This window comes from Ornithorhynchus anatinus, chromosome 1, assembly GCF_004115215.2.
Source record: "Ornithorhynchus anatinus isolate Pmale09 chromosome 1, mOrnAna1.pri.v4, whole genome shotgun sequence".
NCBI classification, from domain to species: domain Eukaryota; kingdom Metazoa; phylum Chordata; class Mammalia; order Monotremata; family Ornithorhynchidae; genus Ornithorhynchus; species Ornithorhynchus anatinus.
In genome coordinates this window covers 18831357-18853427 of record NC_041728.1, presented here as the reverse complement: position 1 = coordinate 18853427, position 22071 = coordinate 18831357, and the positions used below count along the sequence as shown (strand labels likewise).

Here is a 22071-nt window from a genome sequence, read left to right as displayed (position 1 = left end):
CTCACTACCCCTCACCAGCCACCTGTCAATGAGATGACAGCCCTTCCCACTAGGGAGCTCTTAACTGGCTCACCACACTGCCTAGATTAGTCTTCTATCTTGTACTTATTAGACACCATCATCCCTTTCCTTCTTCAAAATTCCCACTTGTCTAATGAGCATTTCCTGGATTAGCCTTGTCAGGTTCTGGGTGTTCCAATTTCTCCAGCTCTCCCCAAAACTCTATGACCTCTGTAATTAATAATAATCATAATGCTGGTATTTGTTAAGCACTTACTATGTGCCAAGCACTGTTCTAAGCGCTGGGGTTGATACAAGGGAATTAGGTTGTCCCATGTGGGGCTCACAGTCTTCATCCCCATTTGACAGATGAGGCAACTGAGGCCCAGAGAAGTTAAGTGACTTGCCTAAGGTCACACAGCTGTCAAGTGGTGGAGCTGGGATTAGAACCCACGACCTCTTACTCCCAAGCCCGGGCTCTTTCCATTGAGCCACACTACAATAATTTCCATGTGCTTCTGTCCTCATATAGTGTTTGTCTGGGCACATGCTCCATGTTTATCTTAGATGGTGAACTTGCTGAGGGTGGAAATCATGTCTCGTCTCCCCTTTATCACTCCTCACAAAGCCCCCTGAGCCTCTGCAGAGAGTGAGCTCTTGACAATCCAACTATGAAGAGTTTGAGATTACTGAGAAGCAGTGTGGCCTAATGGATAGAGCATGGGCCTGGGAATCAGAAGGTCCTGGGTCCTAGTCCCGGCCCCACCACTCATCTGCTGTGTGTCAGTGGACACGTCATTTAACTTCTCTCGGCTTCAGTTCCCTCATCTGTGAGCTCCATGTGGGAAATGGATTGTGTCCAAACTGATTGGCTTGTACCTAGCCCAGTGTTTAGTACAATGTCTAGCCCCTAATAAGTACTTAACAAATTCCATTATTATTATTATTGTTGCACTTTTGGCCTGCCTGATCATGTCAGCAATGGACATAGAGTGAATTAATCAACCGAGTATAATTTTGGCATTGGTTAAGCCCTTACTAGGTGCCAAGCATACCCTGGGATAGGTACAATATAAAAAGACCAGACAAAGTCTTTGTCCCACATTGAGCTCACTCTCTGAGGGGGGAGGGAGAACAGATATAATCTGCTCAGTTTTACAGTTGGAAGTCGAGGCACAGAGAAATTCAGTTATATGGCCAAGGTCACACAGAAGACAAATGGCAGAGCTGGGATTAGAGCACCAGTCTGACTCTCTTTTTTGTGCTCTTTCTATTGGCCATGCTGCTTACACATTTATAGGGAATTTGATTTTTAGCTACAACTATCAATTCATCAATGGTATTCACTGAGCACTTACTGTATGCAGAGCACTATACTAAATGCTCGGAAGAATACAACTGAATTGACATGTTCTCTGCCCACAAGGAGCTTATAGTCTAAGTAACTATCCTATCTTTCACATTTTGTTATATGGTCATGATAGGAAACTAACAATTCAGATCTTGGGGAATCATTGAGCCCAAATGTGATACTCTTGCCTTCAATACCGAATCACATAATCAATCCTAGAAATCCTGAATCATAGAATCAATCCTAAAATACTGGGCCAGGAGGGAATTCAAACCAAACTAATGATTCAAATTCATCTTGTGGGAGCTAACCTTTTCTATCTGTTGATTGGAATATCTTATCATCGTTAGGAAAGATGCTTAGCAAATCTATTTAAACTTTGATAAAACACCACAGGAAAGCATATGCTGAGCTTCAGTGCCTTCCCCATGGACGTCACCGGCCTCTGGAAGCTGAGGTCAAGGCCATCCTTAGGAGAAAAGTAAGCATTTTACCGGTCTATATTCCCAGCACGGATTTGATGCGGGGCTTCAGTGGCCCAAATGGACAACACGGGCTTGTCCAGGAGACAGCGTGTGCATATTGCATGAGGCAAGGTGTGCCAGCCAAGCCACCCGCTGCAGCCCCGACAGCCGCAAAATGGAATAATGAGATCGTTAACAAGTGCACTTGCGGGCCTGGGGCACTCGGTGCTCAGTCAACCACTTCTCATAAAACCTTCAGCGTCCATCTCATGATACAATAAAAAGCTTTTCATTCCCACAAGGAAATGCCTGAACAAAATTCCTTCCAGACTCGAGCTGACCCGCAGGAGCAAAATCTTAGTGCTGTGAATTTCCACTTGTGGTGTGGAAGTCAGTGGGACCAGAAAAATCTTGGGGAAACGGGGATATTTTTACCACAGGGAGAAATCACCAGATTAACAGAAGAAAAATATAAGCTTTAATTATTTTCTTTTATAGCACCCATCCAGCATGGCCTAGTGGACAGAGCATGGGCCTGGGAGTCGGAAGGACTTGGGTTCTAATCCTGGCTCTGCCACTTGTCTGCTCTGTGGTCTTGGGTGAGTCATTTCACTTCTCTGTGACTCAGCTACCTCATCTGTAAAATGAGGATTAAGACTGTGAGCCCCATGTGGGACATGGACTGTGTCCAACCTGATGATATTGTATTTAATGCCAGTGCTTAGTAAAGTGCCTGGCACATCCTCAACACTTGACAAATATCGTTAAAAAAACAAAAAAACTAAAATAGAAATGAGAAAAATTAGTAAACTGGGGCAAAAATGAACCAACAAAACAAGTGACATAGCTTTTTCTACCTTCCGTGACTTCTGTTCAATTTGGGCTATTACTCATATTATTCATGACAAGTAAGTTCTGAATGGAGAAGGAGGCAGGAGTAAACCACTTCCATATTTTTACCAAGAAAACTCAATGGATCCACTACCAGAATCATTGCAGATGGAGGTGGGGCGTTCTGGGAGAGAGGTGTCCATTCCGTTAAGTACTGAATATTACATAATGTGCTTTCTGCAAATCAGTTCCATTTAATTTCCTTCTTTTTAACAGATTTTAGGACCAAAAGTTCCACTGGGCAGAAAGAATGCAGCCTAATTGGTTGATGAGAAATCTATTCTCCACACATGAAATTGTACAAAACAGTTTTCTCCTTACAGGGCCCTTTCCTTATTTACATAATACAATAGGCTCTTCAGTACCCACTATTAATATTAAACATTTTTCTAAGAGGATTTTAAAACCATTTAACAATTTCAAAACTGCAACTGAAAATGAAGTGCCAATTTCATTTTTAGTGTGCAAGGCATGTTATGTAATAATCTGTTTAATACAAATGCAATAAAGTCCCATTCAACTACTTAAAGTGTATTCAAATTTTAAGCTGAAAAGATATGAGCTTTACAAGAAACAGCTGGGTGATGATGTTCCCATTCGTTTGTCCCATTAAGCTTTTCTTCTTTAATTTGCTATGTAGCCTGGGCCCAATTGTTCATTGACACAGAGTTGAATGATAAATTATCACATTATCTAACCCAGATACCACAAGAACTCGATTTCAATTTTTAAATCACTTTTAAGAGTACAGTTCAAATGGCTGATTGCAGTGCTGAAATTAGACTTCCATATTTTGGTAAGGTTGAAATGCAGATTCAATTTGAATAATTAATTTTAATGTTTTCATTTATGTCCTAGTGCATTAAAATTTAACTGGCCTCTGACCATTAGTGTACAGACCAGAACCCAATTCCTAGGATTTAGGGCTATTTTAGTTCTAATCAAGGCTGAGCCTTTATACCACGCAAGCCTCCTTTGGATAAGCACAATATTCTGCCACGACTTGTGCACAACTTCTAACTAGGCATTAACACCTTCATTGGCTAGATCACTGGCCTGGAAGTCAGAAAGACCTGGGTTCTAATCCCTGCTCCACCACTCATCTGCTGTGTGACCTTAGACAAGCCGCTTACTTTCTCTCTACCTCAGTTACCTCATCTGTAAAATGGTGATTATGACTGTGAGCCCCATGTGGGACAGGGATGGTCAACCTGATTATCTACCCTGGCGCATAAAACAGTGCTTGACACTTGTTAAGTGCTTAACAAATACTATTATCCTTATTATTTTGACCAGAGCAGACCAAAAGCATTATCACACTCTTCCTTTTCTTTTCCAGTGGGAAAGTACACTGGGAAAGCTGCATCCTCTGGGAATCTCTTACTAAAATAATAAAAATAATTGTAATACTTGTTGAGAACTTCCTATGTGCCAAACAGTGGGGCAGATAATCAGGTCAATCAGGTCAGACACAGTCCACATCACACATGGTGCTCACAGTCTAATCCTCATTTTACACTTGAGGAAACTAAGGTACAGAGAGGTTAAATGATTTTCACAAAGCCGCACAGCAGGCAAGGGATGGAGCTGGGGTTAGAACCCAGATATCTTGTCTCAAAATCCCATATTCTAGCTATCTCATTCCTTTTCAGAGCATACTAAATCCTTCAGACAACATACTTATTTCATCCATTTTCTTACATTCTGGTCCCAATGGAGATGGAAAACAGCCAATTAACATCTCTGAGCAACAATATTTCACTCACTCAGAAGACTGATATTTACTTCTCCCCAGGCTAGGTCTAGGAGTTGGGGTGCTTGAAGCACTCTGGCACACCAACTGTTTTGTACTCTCTCAAGTGCTTAGTGCAGTGCTCTGACCAAAGTAAGTGCTCAATAAATACCACCGATTGATTGATTCATTCATTCAATCATATTTATTAAGTAGTTGCTATGTGCAACGCACTGTATTAAGCACTTGGGAAAGTACAATACAACAGTAAACGGACAACAATGAGTTTACAGTCTAGCAGTCTCCACATCAGCACCCAGGTGGGGCCAGAGATTAAAAAGCAAATCAATTTATGGATACAGCCACTGTACTCCTTGACAGTCTCCTCTCCAGACTGAGGTTGGCCTGTGAAATGTCAGACTCCAGCATTGAAGAACACCCAGTTTATCAGAAAAGGGAAGAGAGAGGGGTGGGAAATAGCATGGCCTCTTGGAAAGAACACAAGCCTGGAAGCAGAGGCCTGGATTTTAATTCCAGCTCCACCACTTCCCTGCTGTGTGACCTTGGGTTAATCACTTAAATTCTTTACGCCCCAATTTTATGTTCTGTAAAATGGAGTTTTAATACCTGTTCTCCTTCCTACTTGGACTATAAGCTCCATGTGGGACAGGGACTTTATCTGTCCTGATTACCTTCTATTGACCCCGGGTTCAGCGGTTGGCACATAGTGAGCACTTAAATACTGCAATTATTATATCCCCTAAGGCTGATACTCTCTGCAGCCTTCCCACTCACTAGGAAAGTGCAGCTCCTTCAAGTTGGGGAAATCAAGGCAGCTGCCTGGTTTCCTCATCCCTAAATCTGGCCCTGGACTTTCTTCATTTCTCTCATCTTATTTTCCGAACACCATATCGAGGCAGATACTTTTAGAGGGCTCAACAACTCTTGAATCATTTTTCCGTGACAATGCACCGAATAGTACCCAGGAGGTTTGCAATTATTTATTCCTCTATCCCTCCTTTGTGAACAGTGAATCTCCAGGACCAGCTTACTCTCATCCTAGAAAATGTTACATAAAAACAATTAGTAGATTTATGCCACCTTATTTAAAAGCATCCCCAAATACCTACTTACATCATTTTCTTCTAGTTATGAATCCATGGATCCCAGAATTTCCAAATCCATTCCCGCCTTTCAGACCATTCCCAAAAGCGTGGTTCCACCTAGGATTTCTCAAACCCAACATCATCATGACTACTTAGCCCCTGGGGTGGTTTCATGCTCCACACACAGGCACAAACAGAAGTAGGTAGGAGAGGGATGGAATTCAAAAAATGAGAGATCTCGACTGCTAAGAAAAACTCAGTGACAGTGAGTGAAGATACCAACTGTTTTGTAAAATACCCTGACTGCTTCATGTTGTTTCTACCAGTTTTATACTACCAAAATCTCTTACCTCTCTATCTCCCCATCCTATTTTCCTTCATAATAGGGAGGAAAAATAGGATGGGGAGGTGGAGAGAGGAGAGATGCAATACTTGAGTTTGTACCCCCTATCCCTTAGGTACTCATCCCAACCTCCCATTTCTACAGGACTAACCCATGTTTAATGTTTTTCTTCCCTGCTGGTTTGGAAGGTCCTTAAGGCCAGGGATTGTGTATTCTCCCAACCAGTGCTCAGCACAGAGTTGTCACTCAAATACCATTGATTGAGGTTCAAAGGGAGTGGCCATAAAAATACTGAATTGGTTCATTTATTCAATCCTATTCATTGAGGGCTTACTGTGTGCAAACCACTGTGCTAAGTACTTGGGAGAGTACAATATAACAAAAAACAGACTTATTCTTGTCCAAAAAGAGCTCACAGTCTAGAGGAGGAGACAGACATTAACATAAATAGATAATAAATTACAGATATACTTAGATAAATACCTATGCGCTGTGGGAACGGAGGGAGGATCAGTGAAACAGCAAGTAAGAGAAGCATAGAAAAGAGTGAAAGAAGAGGAGAGGAGGGCTTAGTCAAGGAAGAGATCACAGAAAAATTATTTCTTGGTATACATGATTGTGGCTTTTATCCAGCACTCTTCGTGGAGAACATTCAGCACCTTAGGAAATCCTGTACTTAGAGATTTGAAAAGTATTCTACTTTGCTTTAGTTACCACTCTTTTTAAATGGTATTTGTTAAGTGCTTACTATGTGCCAGGCACTGGCTTAAGTGCTGGGATAGATACAAGTTTACCAGGTTGGACACAGTCCCTGACCCACAAGGAGCTCAGTCTTCACCCCCATTTTACAGATGAGGTAACTGAAGGCCAGCGAAGTGAAATGACTCACCCAAGGTCACAGAGTAGATAGAACCCAGGTTCTTCTGACTCCTAGGTCACAGAACCATGCTGTTTAAAACAGAAATATCAAGTACGGGCATGGCCAGCTATAGTGGGACTCATTTAGCACTTTTTACAATTACTGTGCTGAATTTTAATGCCTAAATTTCTTAGTGTGGTCTCTCGTTAGCCAATAGCACTCTGGTTTTCATTCATTAATTCAATCGTATTTATTGAGTGCTTACTATGTGCAGAGCACTGTACTAAGCTCTTGGAATGTACAATTCGGCAATAGAGACAATCTTGCAAAGGTAACTTTGACTCACACACCTCTTTCCTTCCACAGTATTCCCATTTCCCCAACTTCTTAATCTTTAAACTACTTCCACTAATTTGAATAAAGAGAAAAGGTTGCTCTCTGTTGTCATCAATTCAGCAGTGGATCTACATTTATTGTGTCATACCACTAATTTTAAATTTATATCATTCAGGTCAACTTTCTGGATCTTGGGAACACAAGAATACCCTTCATTTTATATCCTATGAGAAACACCTTTGCTTAACAGAAGCAGCGTGGCTCAGTGGAAAGAGCACGGGCTGAGGAGTCAGAGGTCATGGGTTCTAATCCCGGCCCTGCCACCTGTCAGCTGTGTGACTTTGGGCATGCCACGATTCTCAGTGACCTCATCTGTAAAATGGGGATTAAGACTGTGAGCCTCACGTGGGACAACCTGATCACCCGTATCTACCCCAGAGTTTACAACAGTGCTCGGCACATAGTAAACGCGTAACAAATAGCAACGCTATTATTATTATTACTAATATTAACACTCTACTTTCATAGAACCAATCAGGAGCCCTAACTGGGAATCTCTTTTGCCATAAGCGGTAAGTGTCAATCCCAGTGGAAATGCCCACAGTTGGTGGAAGAGGCTATGAGATTTTAGTGAAAAAGTCAAGTCTGAGATCTGGTTCCCCAGATCCTCCTCTCAGTGTTACCTATGAAATTCTAGCAATAAACCCAGAGATTTGCCTCAACCCTTCCAAACCAATCCAAGGAGAAGGTCACCAACCATTCCAAAAATTCATTTCTCAAAATTCACCCCTCCTGTTAGACTTTGACTCATCAGCTAATCATCCACTGTTCCATCACTGCCAGATAACACAACAGTGATTCGATACTGTGACACTGATGTTGGAATGCCTTGGCCCAACTGTTCAACTATATTGAAAAATGTGTTGAGGAAGCTATTATACACAATCTCTAACAAAGGCATCCCAGAATTCTCTTACGTCCCACATTTTATTCCCATTTTATACAGATGAAGAAACACAGGGAAGTAAAGCAACTTGCCCTAGGCCACCCAGCAGGCAGGTAGCAGAATCATGATTAGAACTCGGGTCTCCTGACTCCTAGCCTCATGCTCGTTTTACTTAGTACAGTTGCTTGAGAGACAGTGAGTTCATAAAATACCGCAATTATTATTTTTATTACAAGATAAAATGTAAAACTCTTCCTTCCAAATTTGGACCTATTTTAACTAATATAACAAATTATATTAGTCGATAGGAATTTGACTTTCAAACTAATTTTCATGGATGTAACAATTATGAGCCCATAGTTTGAGTCTAATTTACTTTAAAATTGTTTAACTCAATATTTTAGATGTTTTTCTCTTCCTAGATTTCATCGCCAGCAAAAATAAATGTTGAGAGTTGGACACCTACTAGTAAATGGCAAATAAAGCATACTTGGTATGCTCAAGCAATATCAGAAAACTCACAGAGGAGGGAAAATGAATGATAACATAAAACATGACTAATTAATCCTAATTACGCAACAGCTTCATTCTTGTTCTCCAAAATTCAAAGAAGCCTCAGACTGTCTGACATCAAAACACAAGACAAAACCTCAAAACAACCATAATGAAACATACTAAATTAAAAGTTTACACACTACAATGAGTATTTTGCACAGTTGTTTTCAGTCCTATTTTTTTAAGAAATGTTCACGTTACTGAGCCAAGAAGAAACTGTGAGTTTAATTTCCTCAATTTACATATTTACAACCAAAGGAATGTGTTCAATCTTATTATTTTCTATTAGAGGGCTTAAGAGAGTACTCAGTTCAAAGTAAGTGCTTAATAGGTACCATCCTCACAAAAAAGAAAATCTTCAAATGATTTCCACCATCTTGTACCGAAGGTATGGCAAGAATAAAAAAACTTCATCAAATATTTATCTGGACTTTTGATGGTGAGGTCAAATGATTTACATCCTTTATTCATCCCACCCCCAGCCCCAGAGCACTTATGTACATAACCAATCAATAAACCGTATTTCTTGATCACTTACTGTGTGCAGAGCTCTGTACTAAGCACTCAGAAGAGTGCAACATAACAGAGTTGGTAGACATATTCCCTGACAACAATGAATTTACAATCTAGAGGGGGAAACAGACATTCATATAAATAAATTACAGATAAGTACACAAGTGCTGTGGGACTGAGAATGGGGTGAATAAGGGTGGAAATTGAAGTGCAAGGGTGATGTTGAAGGGAGTGGGAGAAGAGGAAACGAGGACTTAGTAGAAGAAGCCCTTTTGGAATAGAAGTACATTTAATAAGGCATTGATGATAGGGAATAAATATCTGTAATTTATTTATATTGATGACTGTCTTCCCCTGAAGACAATAAGCTCCTTGTGGGCAGGTAGCATGCTTTTCAAACATGCTTTTCAACTCTGTTTATACTATACTCTACATATGGAAAGCATTCAATAAATATAATTGATTCATTGATATTTATAAAGAATGAATTTGGTAAAATTATGCCTAAAGGAGACTTTGTATCAATTACTTCATTTCAAATAGAGCTACACATAGATATTTATTGTGAATGAAATGATTCTATTACTAAGGGACACTCTTCATAAGTGTAATTCATTAATAAACACTAAATCTTGCTCAAAGAAAAAAAAGAAAACTTTTTGAGGGTTCTGGAAAATTTTCCTGGAAAACAGTTTTTGGGTGAAAAATGGAGATACGATCCTTCCAGAAGTAATATGAGTTAATGAGGATCTTTCTATAGGGATTCATCACAAAAATAAGGAACTTTACCTCTCATCCTTCTAAGTAAGGCAGGAGCAGTGGTTGGGCAAAACTACATTTTATTCTGCCTGGAAGGAAAGAACCAGTTGTCCCTCCAGCTTAGACTGTGAACTCAATATGGGACACGGACTGCGCCCAACCTGATTATCTTGTAGCTACCCCAGAATTTGGTACAGTTCTTGGCTCATAGTAAGCACTTAACAAATCCCATTATTTTTAGGGAAAATACTAAACCAGGGATCGCAAGCTGGAAGTACGTCCATGCAGGCACAGTTGGAAAACAAAAAATGACAGCACTGGTTGAATTTCCTAGCAGAATAGAAGTTTCCCAAAGCCCATTGTTTTAGGAAGCTCTTTGTTTTGACATTAGTCAATTCTTCTATTTTACCTATAAATCATCTTAAATTATTCAACATTTAACTTATGCTAACTTTTTATTTGCTTTTTTTATATTTTACAGAAGCATTGTAGACACAAGGAATATTTTACAGATTAAGTCAATGAATTACAAATCACCTTTCTAATTATGTTCAGTATGTACTGAATGTTAATTGATTTTGGTTGTTGGAAAGATCGGCTTAGACGTTTAAGCACTAGACATTTTCAATCATTTATGGATAGAACTTTCATTTATTTTATATGTAAACAGGAAATACACAAATCATCTGTGCAGTCCTTTTTGATAGTTATCTGTAAAACAGACAATCTTGGCATTTCTTTTTTTATGGTATTTGTTAAGCCCTTACCATGTGTCAGGCACTGTGCTAAGCACTGGGACAGATAGAGGATAATCAGGTTGGATATAGTCCATGCCCCACATGGGGTTCACAATCTTAATCCTCATTTTACAGATGAGGTATCCGAGGCAGAGAGAAGTTAAGTGACTTGCCCAAAGTTACAGAGCAGTCAAATAATGGAGCAGGGATTAGAACCCAGGTCCTCTGACTACCACATCCACGCACTTTTCCGTTGGACAACACTTCTCAGAAGAAAGTGTGATGCTCTATTTTACTTTGTGCTGCTTTCTTTAAAACGTACAAGAAACTTAAACTATTTTTAACAAAGTTAAGCACTAATCAGTCCTTCAAACTTATAAATATTGTTTGAAAGAAGTCACCAAATATGTGAGAGATCCCTCTGTTGTACATTCAGGCTATTATTAGGGCATTTTAAGTCGGTCCTTGCAATGGTCCCAAATCTGACAGCTTCATTGTGGAATCAAAATTAGGAAAAATGCCATCGGGCCCAAAATTATTGGAAAGCCAAATAGCACCAGAGCCTACTCCTTTTCAGCCAGCGTGATAAATATCAGATCATATTACAAGTTCCATCTTCCTCTCTCTAAATGATGGAAATTCAATTCAGACACTGACATTGGCTGAACAATCGCATCTCACAGATTATCTCCTTGGCTGGCAGAGGCACTTGGAAGATGTACAAAAGTCATATAAAGTATCAGTTGTTGGCCTCATCATTTTGTAATCTGGCCCACGCTAGCAAGACAATCAGTGTATCCTGAAGTAGTATCAGATCATTCATGCAGTTCAATACCAAGCTTTTAGAGCAGGAAGACAACCGCAAAGGGCCGTACAGAAAAATTACAGTAGTAGGGAATTCCAGCTTCTGATAGCTTTTACAAAAGCACACGTGAGCATCTCTTTAGAAACATTTCCTAACTGGCAGCGATCTGGACGGTGAATTTTATGGCAGTCACTCCTTCCAGCCCTCATACTCAAGAGGGAAAAAGAGAAGTAGCGGAGAAAGAGCATGAATCTTTGGTTGGTTGGTTCTGGTTTCTAATCTTGGCTCTGACACTCACCTGTTCTTTGATATAGGGCAAGTCGCTTAACTTCTTTGTGTCTCAATTTCCTCATCTGTAAAATGGGGATTGAATACATATCCTCCCTTCCTTTTGGACTGACATCATAGGAGAATCATCACTTTGTCAGACCTCCCCCATCCTCCATCAAGCATCATAGCACCCAAAACAATGAAGCCTAGTGGATAGAGCACGGGCCTGGGAGTCAGAAGCACCTGGGTTCTAATCCCGCCTCCACTACTTATCTGCTGTGTGTCCTTGGGCAAGTCACTTTACTTCTCTATGCCTCAGTTACCTCATCTTTAAAATGGAGATTAATACTGTGAGCCCCATGTGGAACATGGACTGTGTCCAACCTGATTAGCTTGTGTCTACCAATACAGTACAGTAGTTAGTACAGTGTCTGGCACATAGTAAGCACTAAACAAATAACAAAAAAAAGAGTCTCCAATCAGGTTGAAGTACATAAAAGTCCCGATTTAATGCACATTTCCACTATGCATTTTGGCCAAGACAATATTTTACAATTAGGGAGCTAATTCTGGGACTGCACCCTTTTTCAGCAGCCTTTAACCAGGGTGTCATCCCTGATGCCTCATTTCCTTGCAGCTCTCACGATCAACTTTAATTTTGCTGGTTCTTCCTGCTCAATATCTCTAGGATTCACCCTTTCATCTGCCAGCAAACAACCATCAGACAGGACCAAGATCTTGTCATTACCCAGTCTGACTACCATATAACAGGTAATCTTACCGGCATCCCTGGTTACAGTCTCTCCCTGATTTCAGTGTAAACTACATGCTGCTACCTGTATTACCTTCTTGAAAACTTCCTCAGACCACATCACTCAACTCCTCCAAAACTTCCACTTGGCTTTCCATCTCCTTTGCAAGTCAAAATTCCTCCACGGCTTCATCGCTCGTTACCAGATTTCTCCACTATATATATTTTGCAACAATAGCAAAATGTATTTAGAGGAAATACTAGCTGCAACAGCAAGGGAGAAAAATCAAATCCTCTTGATATTTTCCCAAATAGCTGCCTTGAAAGTTAGCATCCCAAGAAAATTTCTCCTGCAGGCTGCTCTTCTGGAGTAAGAGTTACCATTCTTCCCACCTTTCCAAATCTTCCACTTTTTAGTAACCTGTTCCAGTAGCGAATGGTCCAACAGAGAGATCACTCTCCTCAGAATCTGTTTGACATTCCTTTCAGGGACTATGCATTCACAATCTTTTCCTCTCACTGGTCACTAATATTCATGCACATGAAAAATGGAATCATTCAATCCCCAGAACTTCTTTTTAGGGGCTAAAAACCCACGATCCTTCAATCTCATCATGATCATCACCAGGAAACGAACAAAATAAAACACCTGACAGTAACTGAATAACAACTATATTATATGCAGAACACTGTCCTGGAGCTCTGGGCAATGCAAGTAATTAAAGTAATTTTCACTGCTCCCTTCTAGAAGCTTCCCATGCTAAGTAAATCTTTTTTGATTGGACATAAATTCTGAGAGACTTCTCAGCCTTGAATATTCTGGGATATTACTTTGGCAGGTCATGCCCGTATGTCAATACATCTCAGTACTATTTTAGACAATTTCATTTTCAGTGTTTTCACTCGCAGTCAACTCATCCATTCCTCTAGATCTGTTCTATAGAATTAGTCACTACCTATTTTATATATGTGAGGTTTATTTTCATTCCCAATTTGTTCAAATCCTTTAAGCTTCCAACTAACATTATAGAAATCCCTTCCAATATTATCTCATTCATTCATTGAGCATTCTAGTTGTCCCCCAGGTCACTGATAGGTTGAACTTATTCATTTCCTTGACACTGCTCTCCTTTCCCTTCTTGACAATCGTCAGAGAAGGCAAGGTGGGGCATTGGTGAGTAAAGGGCTAAACTATCTAAGTATTCTGGAATATCCATATTCTAAATCCCAGGATTTCTTGGGACCTGAACTGAGTATGTACAGAGCTGGCTCCTGATCTAGAAGTTAAAGCATTTGAAGTGAGCAAGGACATCTGGGGAGGCTCATGGTAGGTAAGCCCATCAGCTGACCAGGACTGCTCCAATTCTGAAATGCTTGTGAACTTTTCTAAAACTGACTAAAAAAATCCAGGACTGTCACTAATAACCTGGTCAACCTACTTAGTCTAGTTTGAAATCATCCTGGAGTCAGAACGAACTTTACCTTCAACCATCCCTGCTCAATATTATAACTATACAACTACAACACAGTTCCTGATTTCTCGGGGCATTAATGGCTTGTTTAGCAAGTTCCTACTTCTAATGCTGGAATTCAAATCAAAAGTCACAATGCGACCTCCTATTGCTGTATACTTTACAGATGTCAAGAGATCCGCTGCGGAAGCCGTGTGGCTTAATGGATGGAGCAGGGGCCTGGGATTCAGAAAGACCTGGGTTCTAATCCCAGCTCTGCCACTTTTCTGCTGTGTGACCTTAGGCAAGTCACTTATCTCTTCTGTGCCTCAGTTAACCCATCTGTAAAATGGGGATTAAGACTGTGAGCCCATGTGGGACAGAGACTGAGTCCGACCCAATTTGCTTATAACCACCCCAGCGCTTAGTACAGTGCCTTGCTCATAGTAAGTGCTTAATGAATATTACAATTAGTATTCTTATTCATTCAAATTTATTGAGCACTTACTGTGTGCAAAACACTGCACTAAGCACTTTGTCTTTTCTTATGCTGTTGAGTCATCTCCAATGCATAGAGATTTCATGGGCGCAACTCTCCCAGGATGCTCCACCTCCACCTACAATCGTTCTGGTAGTGTATACATAGAGTTTTCTCAATAAAAATACAGAAGTGGTTCACTAATGCCTCCTTCTGCCCAAAAAGCTTGAGCCTCTACCCTTGACACTCTCCCAAACCACTGCTGCCCAGCACAGGTGAGTTTTGACATGTAGCAGATTGCCTTCCACTTGCTAGCCACTGCCCAAGCTGGAAATGGAATGGATATGCCTCTGCTTGGCTCTCCCTCCTGTAGTAGAGACTGGTAGAGTACTGGGAACTCTCCAGGTGTGACCCTGAGAGGGGACTAAGAACTTGGGAAAATCCATTGTAATAAAAAACAGACACATTCCCAACCCACAACAAGCTTACAGTCTAGCAGTGTAGATGGACATTAATATAAATAAATATCACACATCATCAAAAATTTCTTGAAATCTTTTCCTCCGGATTAAATCAGAAAAGTTTCTGGGTAGGTGACTAGATCCAAGGAAATCAATGCTCTGAATTTTATGGATGAAATTCTCCATTAAAAGTCAGAGATAAACTAGGTTTTATATGACCTTATTTAAATTGTAGACTTCAATTGTCACCATAAACATTTCCATAAAATGAATATTGAAATGAAGCTTTGCAGAGTCAAATGTAATCTGGGAAAGGTCAATTCTGCAATGTACAGTTTAACAACATTATTAACATTACTAATGGATTTTGCTTGAAATACTGAGCAGGCTATTTTTGATTGCAAATAACCTCTGGAATATATCACAAGGTCATTTTTCAGGTGGCTAGGGGATTTTTTTTTTTTCTTTCATCAGAGTCATCTATAGGTTCTATTACCCTTCAGTAGCAGCAGCACTAAGAGGAAGAGTACTCTACCCACCTGCCCGCTCTAGACTATAAACTCGTTATGGACAGGGAACATGTCTGCTAATTCTGTTGTGTTGTGCTCTCCCAGTGCTCTGTACATAGTAAGAGCTCAATTAAAAAGGACTCACTGATTGATAGTAGTACGAATAATAGCAGCAGTTCACTTGGAATAATAGCAGCAGTTCACTTCAGGAAACTCTTCAATCCCAGAAAAACTTAGATTCTACATCCCGCTGAGGAATCATAAATTATGAGATGATACACTGTGCATGAAGAATACAAGTAAACCAGGAGACGAGAATCTGAACTAATGCTTCTTAATTAAGCACCTGACCAATCCTGGCAATGGAATATTTTAGAAGAGGTCCAAAGACTCTAGGAAACCACAGGTGGCTTAAATTAGACAATACTGAGCTGATATACTCTACCTCTTGTCTTCTCTTTCCACCAAAATAAAAAATAAATTCAAGTGACAGTGTCATTGCTGAAGAATCTGGGAATATCATTATCCAATTTTTTACATTCTAGGTGCAATTTAAGAGCAGATGTTCAGAGTCATATTTGTTGAGAGCTTACAGTATGCAGAACACTGTAATAAGCACTTGGAAAGTACAATTCAGCAACATATAGAGACAATCCCTACCCAACAACGGGTTCACGGTCTAGAAGGTATTTGTTAAGTGCTTATTATATGCCAGGCAATGGACTAAGCACTGGGGTGGATACACGTAAATAGGGTAGGACCCAGTTACTGTCCCACATGGGACTCACAACAGTCTCAATCTCCATTTTACAGTTGAGGGAACTGAGGTCCAGAGAAGTGAAGTGACTTGTCCAAGATCACACAGCAGACAAATAGAAGAGCCAGGATTAGAACCCAAGACCTTCTGACTCCCAGGCCCAAGCTCCATCCACTACACCATGCTGCTCCTCAGATGAAACAGGACAGGAAGAGGACAAAACTAATCTCATAATACTCGAAAAATCCACTTCTTGTCAAAGTAGTAAATCTACCATTGCGACAAAAACAATACTAATTTAATCAACTAGACCACTAATCAACAAGAAAACCTTATGCATAAGGGACGTGGAAGAGAAATGAAGATTGGAAGATGGCAGCAGGTTTAATATTACCTTCTTGGTGATCTTCCAGAATGCCTCTGCAATTTCGGGACAGATGGTTGATTTCACTCATTCAAATTTTGCTCAGGGTACTTTTCCAAAGACCAAGTAACAGTTTTTGAGTATATAACAGTTTTTGCCCCTGTCCCCAAGCTTGGGGACTCCACAGGTAGGTTATCAAGTCAACTTCATATTTTGGAGCCAAAACCTGATAAACGCAGTCTTAAAGCACCACAGATTCCAAAGTCATCAGTTTGGGAGTCATTCATTCATTCAGTAGTATTTATTGAGCGCTTACTATGTGCAGAGCACTGTACTCAGTACTTGAAATGTATTAATCGGTAACAGAGACAGTCCCTGCCCTTTGATGGGCTGACAGTCTAATCAATATGTAATAGATGCAGATATAGTGGACCTAGCTTAATTTGCTTGTTTAGCTATGAGCCTTATTGATAATTTACTTATCTTCAGGATTTACTGATGTTGTTTGGGTTACATCATCTCTAGACATTTACAAATGCATATTAAAAAAATATCTGACTCTCACTTCAATTCTCTCACTCAGAAAAAGTATACCTCTTTCTCTCTGGCACAATCTACATTAATACAATCATACTTTAAAAATCCCTTGCTATCAAACTTCATTGGGGTAAATGTTGAAAGGATAAAGAGTCACTGCTATACCCCCGTGCAAACTCTTTTTAGGCGGGGAACAGGTCTCTGCTTCTGTTGCACTTTCCCAAGTACCTTAATACACAGAATTGCACCCAGCAGTTGCTCAAGAACATCACTACTATTCCTACTTTTCCTCTTTATGCAAGATCATAGGTAGGAAATTAATCACTGACTGCTGAAAATCTAATAAGACCTCATTCGAATGGGAACAAATTTCAGAGTCAGTAGCATATTTCCCAAACTGTTCGAGGCTCCTACCAAGAATCCTATTCAAAACTAGAAATTGATCCAAAACATGTCAGTAGGTGACAGTTCAAAAATGTAAACATACTCGGCTCTGGTGAATGGACTTCTGAAGAGTGATTTTGGGCAGCCTGATACATCAGCCTGACAGGTACACGAGCAACTCACCATCAGAGTGAAACTAGCTCATGGGCATTGCAGCATAATGAATTCATGGGGTGGTGTCAGTTTAAGTTGATTCAAGGTGAAGACAACGTCACGGTTTTCCTTATTTCAAAGCTATCTCCCACCTTGTTCAAGCAGCGTGGCTCAGTGGCAAGAACGCAGACTTGGCAGTCAAAGGTCATGGGTTCTAATGCCGGCTCTGCCACTTGTCAGCTGTGTGACTTTGGGCAAGTCACTCACTTCTCTGTGCCGCAGTTACCTCATCTGTAAGATGCGGATGAAGACTGGGAGCCCCACGTGGGACAGCCTGATCACCTTGTATCACCCCCAGCGCTTAGAGCAGTGCTTTGCATATGGTAAGCGCTCAACAAATGTCATTATTAATTAATTCATTAAGAAGCCCCTACCAAATCTTGGCTGAAAGGAGACAGAGAGGTTGATGGGAAAGGTGTTCAAGAAAACACTACCTGCAACCACTGAGACTGGTCACTGTGGCCCGAAGTCCAGGCATTCACTTTCCCCTGCTTGTCCAGACGTGCTTTCCTCGGTTCCCAGGTGAACATATCCATGTTGAGGGTTCGGAAGATGCTGGAGGCAGTGATCTGATAGTCTTGAATGTGTCCTGACTTCATCCCCAAGGGCTCAGAACAGCCTGAAAAAAAAAAGCCAAAGGATGCTCTAAGAGTCCACTTACCACCTTGGAAATCTGTTTCCTTTTGGGATAGACAAGACAAGATGGCATGTCAGGACATCACTACACAAATGGGGCATATCAATATTCTTACAGAAGGCATTAATCAAGAATATAGCTGGGAAAAACAGGAAAATTTAATAGCCAATTCTGGCTATTTTATCCAAACAGATTTTGGAAAAATTGAAAGCCAAGAGGGGTAAAATTCAAAGTATTTTTCCATGATAGATGTTCTAGCAAAATGAAACAAAGCTAAACCTTTGAAAAGTTTTGTTTCCTATTTCCTTTGGTGTTCTACATTCTCCACTGTTTCTCCAAAGAAGTGGCATTTTCTTACAAACCAGTTTTCATTTAAAGATCCGCCCTTTCCTCTCCATCCAAATGGCTATCGTGCTGGTACAAGCTCTCATAATATCCCGACTGAATAACTGTGTCAGCCTTCTCTCTGATCTCCCTTCCTCCTGACTCTCCCCGCTCCAGTCTATTCTTCATTCTGCTGCCCAGATCATCTTCCGGCAGAAGCGCTCTGGGTATGTCACTCCCCTCCTCAAAAGCCTCCAGTGGTTACCTATCAACTTCTGCACAAAACAAAAACTCCTCACTCTTGGCTTCAAAGCTCTCCATCACCTTGACCCCTCCTTCCTCTCCTCCCTTCTCTCTTTCTACTGCCCACCCCACACGCTCTGCTCCTCTGCCGCCCACCTCCTCACCGTTCCCCGTTCATGCCTATCCCACCGTCGACCCCTGGCCCACGTCCCCCCGCTGTCCTGGAATGCCCTTCCTCCTCACCTCCTCCAAACTCTCTCCCCCTCTTTATAGCCCTACTGAGAGCTCACCTCCTCCAAGAGGCCTTCCCAGACTGAGCTCACCCCTTTTCCCTCTGCTCCCCCTCCACCCTCTGCTCCTCCCCATCTCCTTTTCCCCTCCCCTCAGCACTGTGCTCATCTGTGCATATTATTTATTACCCTATTTATTTTGTTAATGAAGTGTGCATCCCCTTGGTTCTATTTATCCTGATAATGTTGTCTTTTGTTTCGTTCTGTTTTGTTCTGCTGTCTGTTTCCCCAGATTAGATTGTGATCCCGTCACTGGGATCACTGGGGCAGGGATTGTCTCTATCTGTTGCCTAATTGTACATTCCAAGCGCTTAGTAAAGTGCTCTGCACATAGCAAGTGCTCAATAAATACTATTGAATGAATGAATGAATGGTGCTAATAAACATCCCCATAGGACAAAGTCATTATCAAAATATGCACTATAGCTCTAGACATAAATTGTCATTGAATTTTGATGTATATCCTGCTGGAAATTACTTATACCTACAATTTATGCATTGTCTATGTACCCCTAATCACTTCGACACTCACCCCAGCCTGAAAGTACTTATGTAAATACTCTTATTCTATACCATTTCCCTTATCCCTAATCTTGAGACTACCCCAATCTACTTTTATGTCTGTCTCCCTCTCTAAGCTCATTGTGGACAGGGACTGCATCTACCAACTCAGTTGTATTGTACTTTCCCAGGTGCTTAGTACAGTGTTCCACACATGGCCAACACTCAATATATATTACTGATGGTTTGATAAAGGAAATCTGATACTCCCAGGCCTCAAAGGCCTAAATATCTAAAGTCCTGGATTTAGAAGGAAGAGATAATACCCATAGCATTTGGATTCAGGATGCCTTGGCAGAAGGTGAAGGGACAGAGCTAAGTCTGTGCTAAATTCCGGGTGCCTGAGGAATGCCTTTGTGGCGATTTTAGGTCTAAATCAATGGAGGCCTCAAGGAACCCTGGCCCTGACCCCTGCTTTGTGCCCAGTGTATACACACATATACACGAATGATTGCACATGCCTCAAGGAATACAGCTTCCCTGAACTTAGACTTTCAGGCAGCCCTGTTCACTCCTGGAAGAAACAATATTTCATAACTTTGCATGGCCCCTCCCGGTAACATCCAGTGTATTTTCATTTGTGCCTTCACTTGACCAGGCTCTTAAAGTGCTTACTAAAACCTCTCTCATTAATCTTCCAAAATGTAACGTGGGGAAATGCGACAAGTCATTAATCGGCAGATTGAAGACCAGTGTCACAAGTAAGTTAAATCACAGTACAGATGGAAACACAAACCTTCTTTTTTAATTCTACATCTTTGATTACCACCACACTCTAATGTCCTCTGTCTCCTGGAAGCAATGTGCATTTCCAACCCCTTACTCCAGCTATTCCCCCTACTTGGAATTCCCTCCCCCTTCAAATTTACCAAACCACAGCTCCCACAGCTCTCCCCATCTTCCAAGACCTCCTAAACTTCCACCCGTTCCAAGAAGTCTTCCCCAATTAATTCTCATCAGCCAAATAGTAACCATCACATGTCTGTTTGCTTCCATTCAGAAATATATGCAGCACTATAGCTGCATATTCAATGGTACCCTTTTTTCCCTCATAATGGTATTTATTAGGTGTCTACTATACTCCAGGCATTGTATTAAGCCCGGGGGTAGATTTATGGTAATCAGCCCTCCCCCAACCACATGAGGCTCAGTCTTTATCCCCATTTTATAGAAGAAGTAACTGAGGCACAGAGATGTTAAGTGACTTGGTTAAGATCACACAGCAGACACCTTCATGCTTATCCATCAGGCTTCCGATACTTCCTCATATTTTCATTCTTCCTCTTGTTTCTCCTATGAGCCCATCACTGGGCAGGGATTGTCTCTATCTGTTGCCAAATTGTACATTCCAAGTGCTTAGTACAGTGCTCTGCACATAGTAAGCGTTCAATAAATACTATTGAATGAATGAACACAAACCCCTGAAGGAAGTGAATCTTCTGTTTCTATTGTATTCTCCCATTTGCTTAGTACAGTACTCACCCCTCTTTCAGCCCCACAACACTTCTGAACATACCCATAATTCATTTATATTAAAGTCTGTCCCCCCCTCTAGACTGCAAACTCCTTGTGGGCAGAGAATGTGTCTGCCAACTGTTATATTGTACTCTTCCAAGCGCTTAGTAGACTACTCTGCACATAGTAAGTGCTCAAAAAATATGATTGATGGATTGTTTGCTGATGATAGGTGCTCAAAAAATAGCATTCAATAACTGGACATATTGCTTGTCATTGTATTAATCATACCGATCAATGTCTGATAGCTCCTTTTGTAGTGAAGTAACTACATGTAGGATTATTGCTTTTTGTTTTTAGAGGAACCAGAGTGTGGGTGAGTGGATGATGTGGATGTGAGTGGATGATCAGGGGGCCCTGATGCCATGAATTATTATTATTATCACTAATGATAATACAGTAATAATAGCAGTTATGTGCTTACTACATGCCAAGCATTTTAATAAGCACTAGGTTAGATATAAAGATGGTCAGATTGAATACAGTCCCTGTCATACTTGTGCTCACAGTCTAAGTGGGAGAGAACAATCACTGAATTCCCCATTTTACATATAAGGAAACTGAGGCACAGAGAAATTAGGTGACTAGCCCAAAGTCACACAGCAGGCACGTGGCAGAATCCGCATTAGAACCCAGGTCCTCCAACTCAGGCTCATGCTTTTTCCACCAAGTCATATTTCCCATTGTCGTCATAGTGGGGACCCCCAAGCTGGTGACCTGGGGGAAGGGGGATCAGTGATGCAGAGATGTGGGAAACATAGCAGAACACTAATGAGGTCTGGATGGATCCACGAACAGATCACTCAATTTCCTGTCAGCCTGTGCCCAGACTGGCCGATTGCCAGCTCAGCTCTGTAATTTCAGTCAGTGGTTGTGGGTTGGCTCCCTTGGCAGCCTCAAAAGACTAGGCAGCTGGGCATGGAATAGGG

At 41.0% G+C, this 22071-nt stretch overlaps 1 protein-coding gene and 1 non-coding gene across 5 annotated transcripts in view; both read right to left on the bottom strand.

Moving 5' to 3' along the window:
* EDIL3 (EGF like repeats and discoidin domains 3) overlaps nt 1-22071 on the bottom strand; it is a 316556-nt gene that overhangs the window by 52375 nt on the left and 242110 nt on the right. For all 4 annotated transcript variants that reach the window (XM_029070916.2, XM_029070911.2, XM_029070902.2 and 1 more), the window contains one exon: nt 18007-18191. In XM_029070916.2, coding sequence (XP_028926749.1) covers nt 18007-18191 — 185 coding nt within the window. The remainder of the gene's footprint in view (nt 1-18006; nt 18192-22071) is intronic.
* Nucleotides 14633-14770, bottom strand: LOC114817148. The gene has a single exon (XR_003764994.1). It is a non-coding gene; the product is annotated as a small nucleolar RNA SNORA7 (small nucleolar RNA).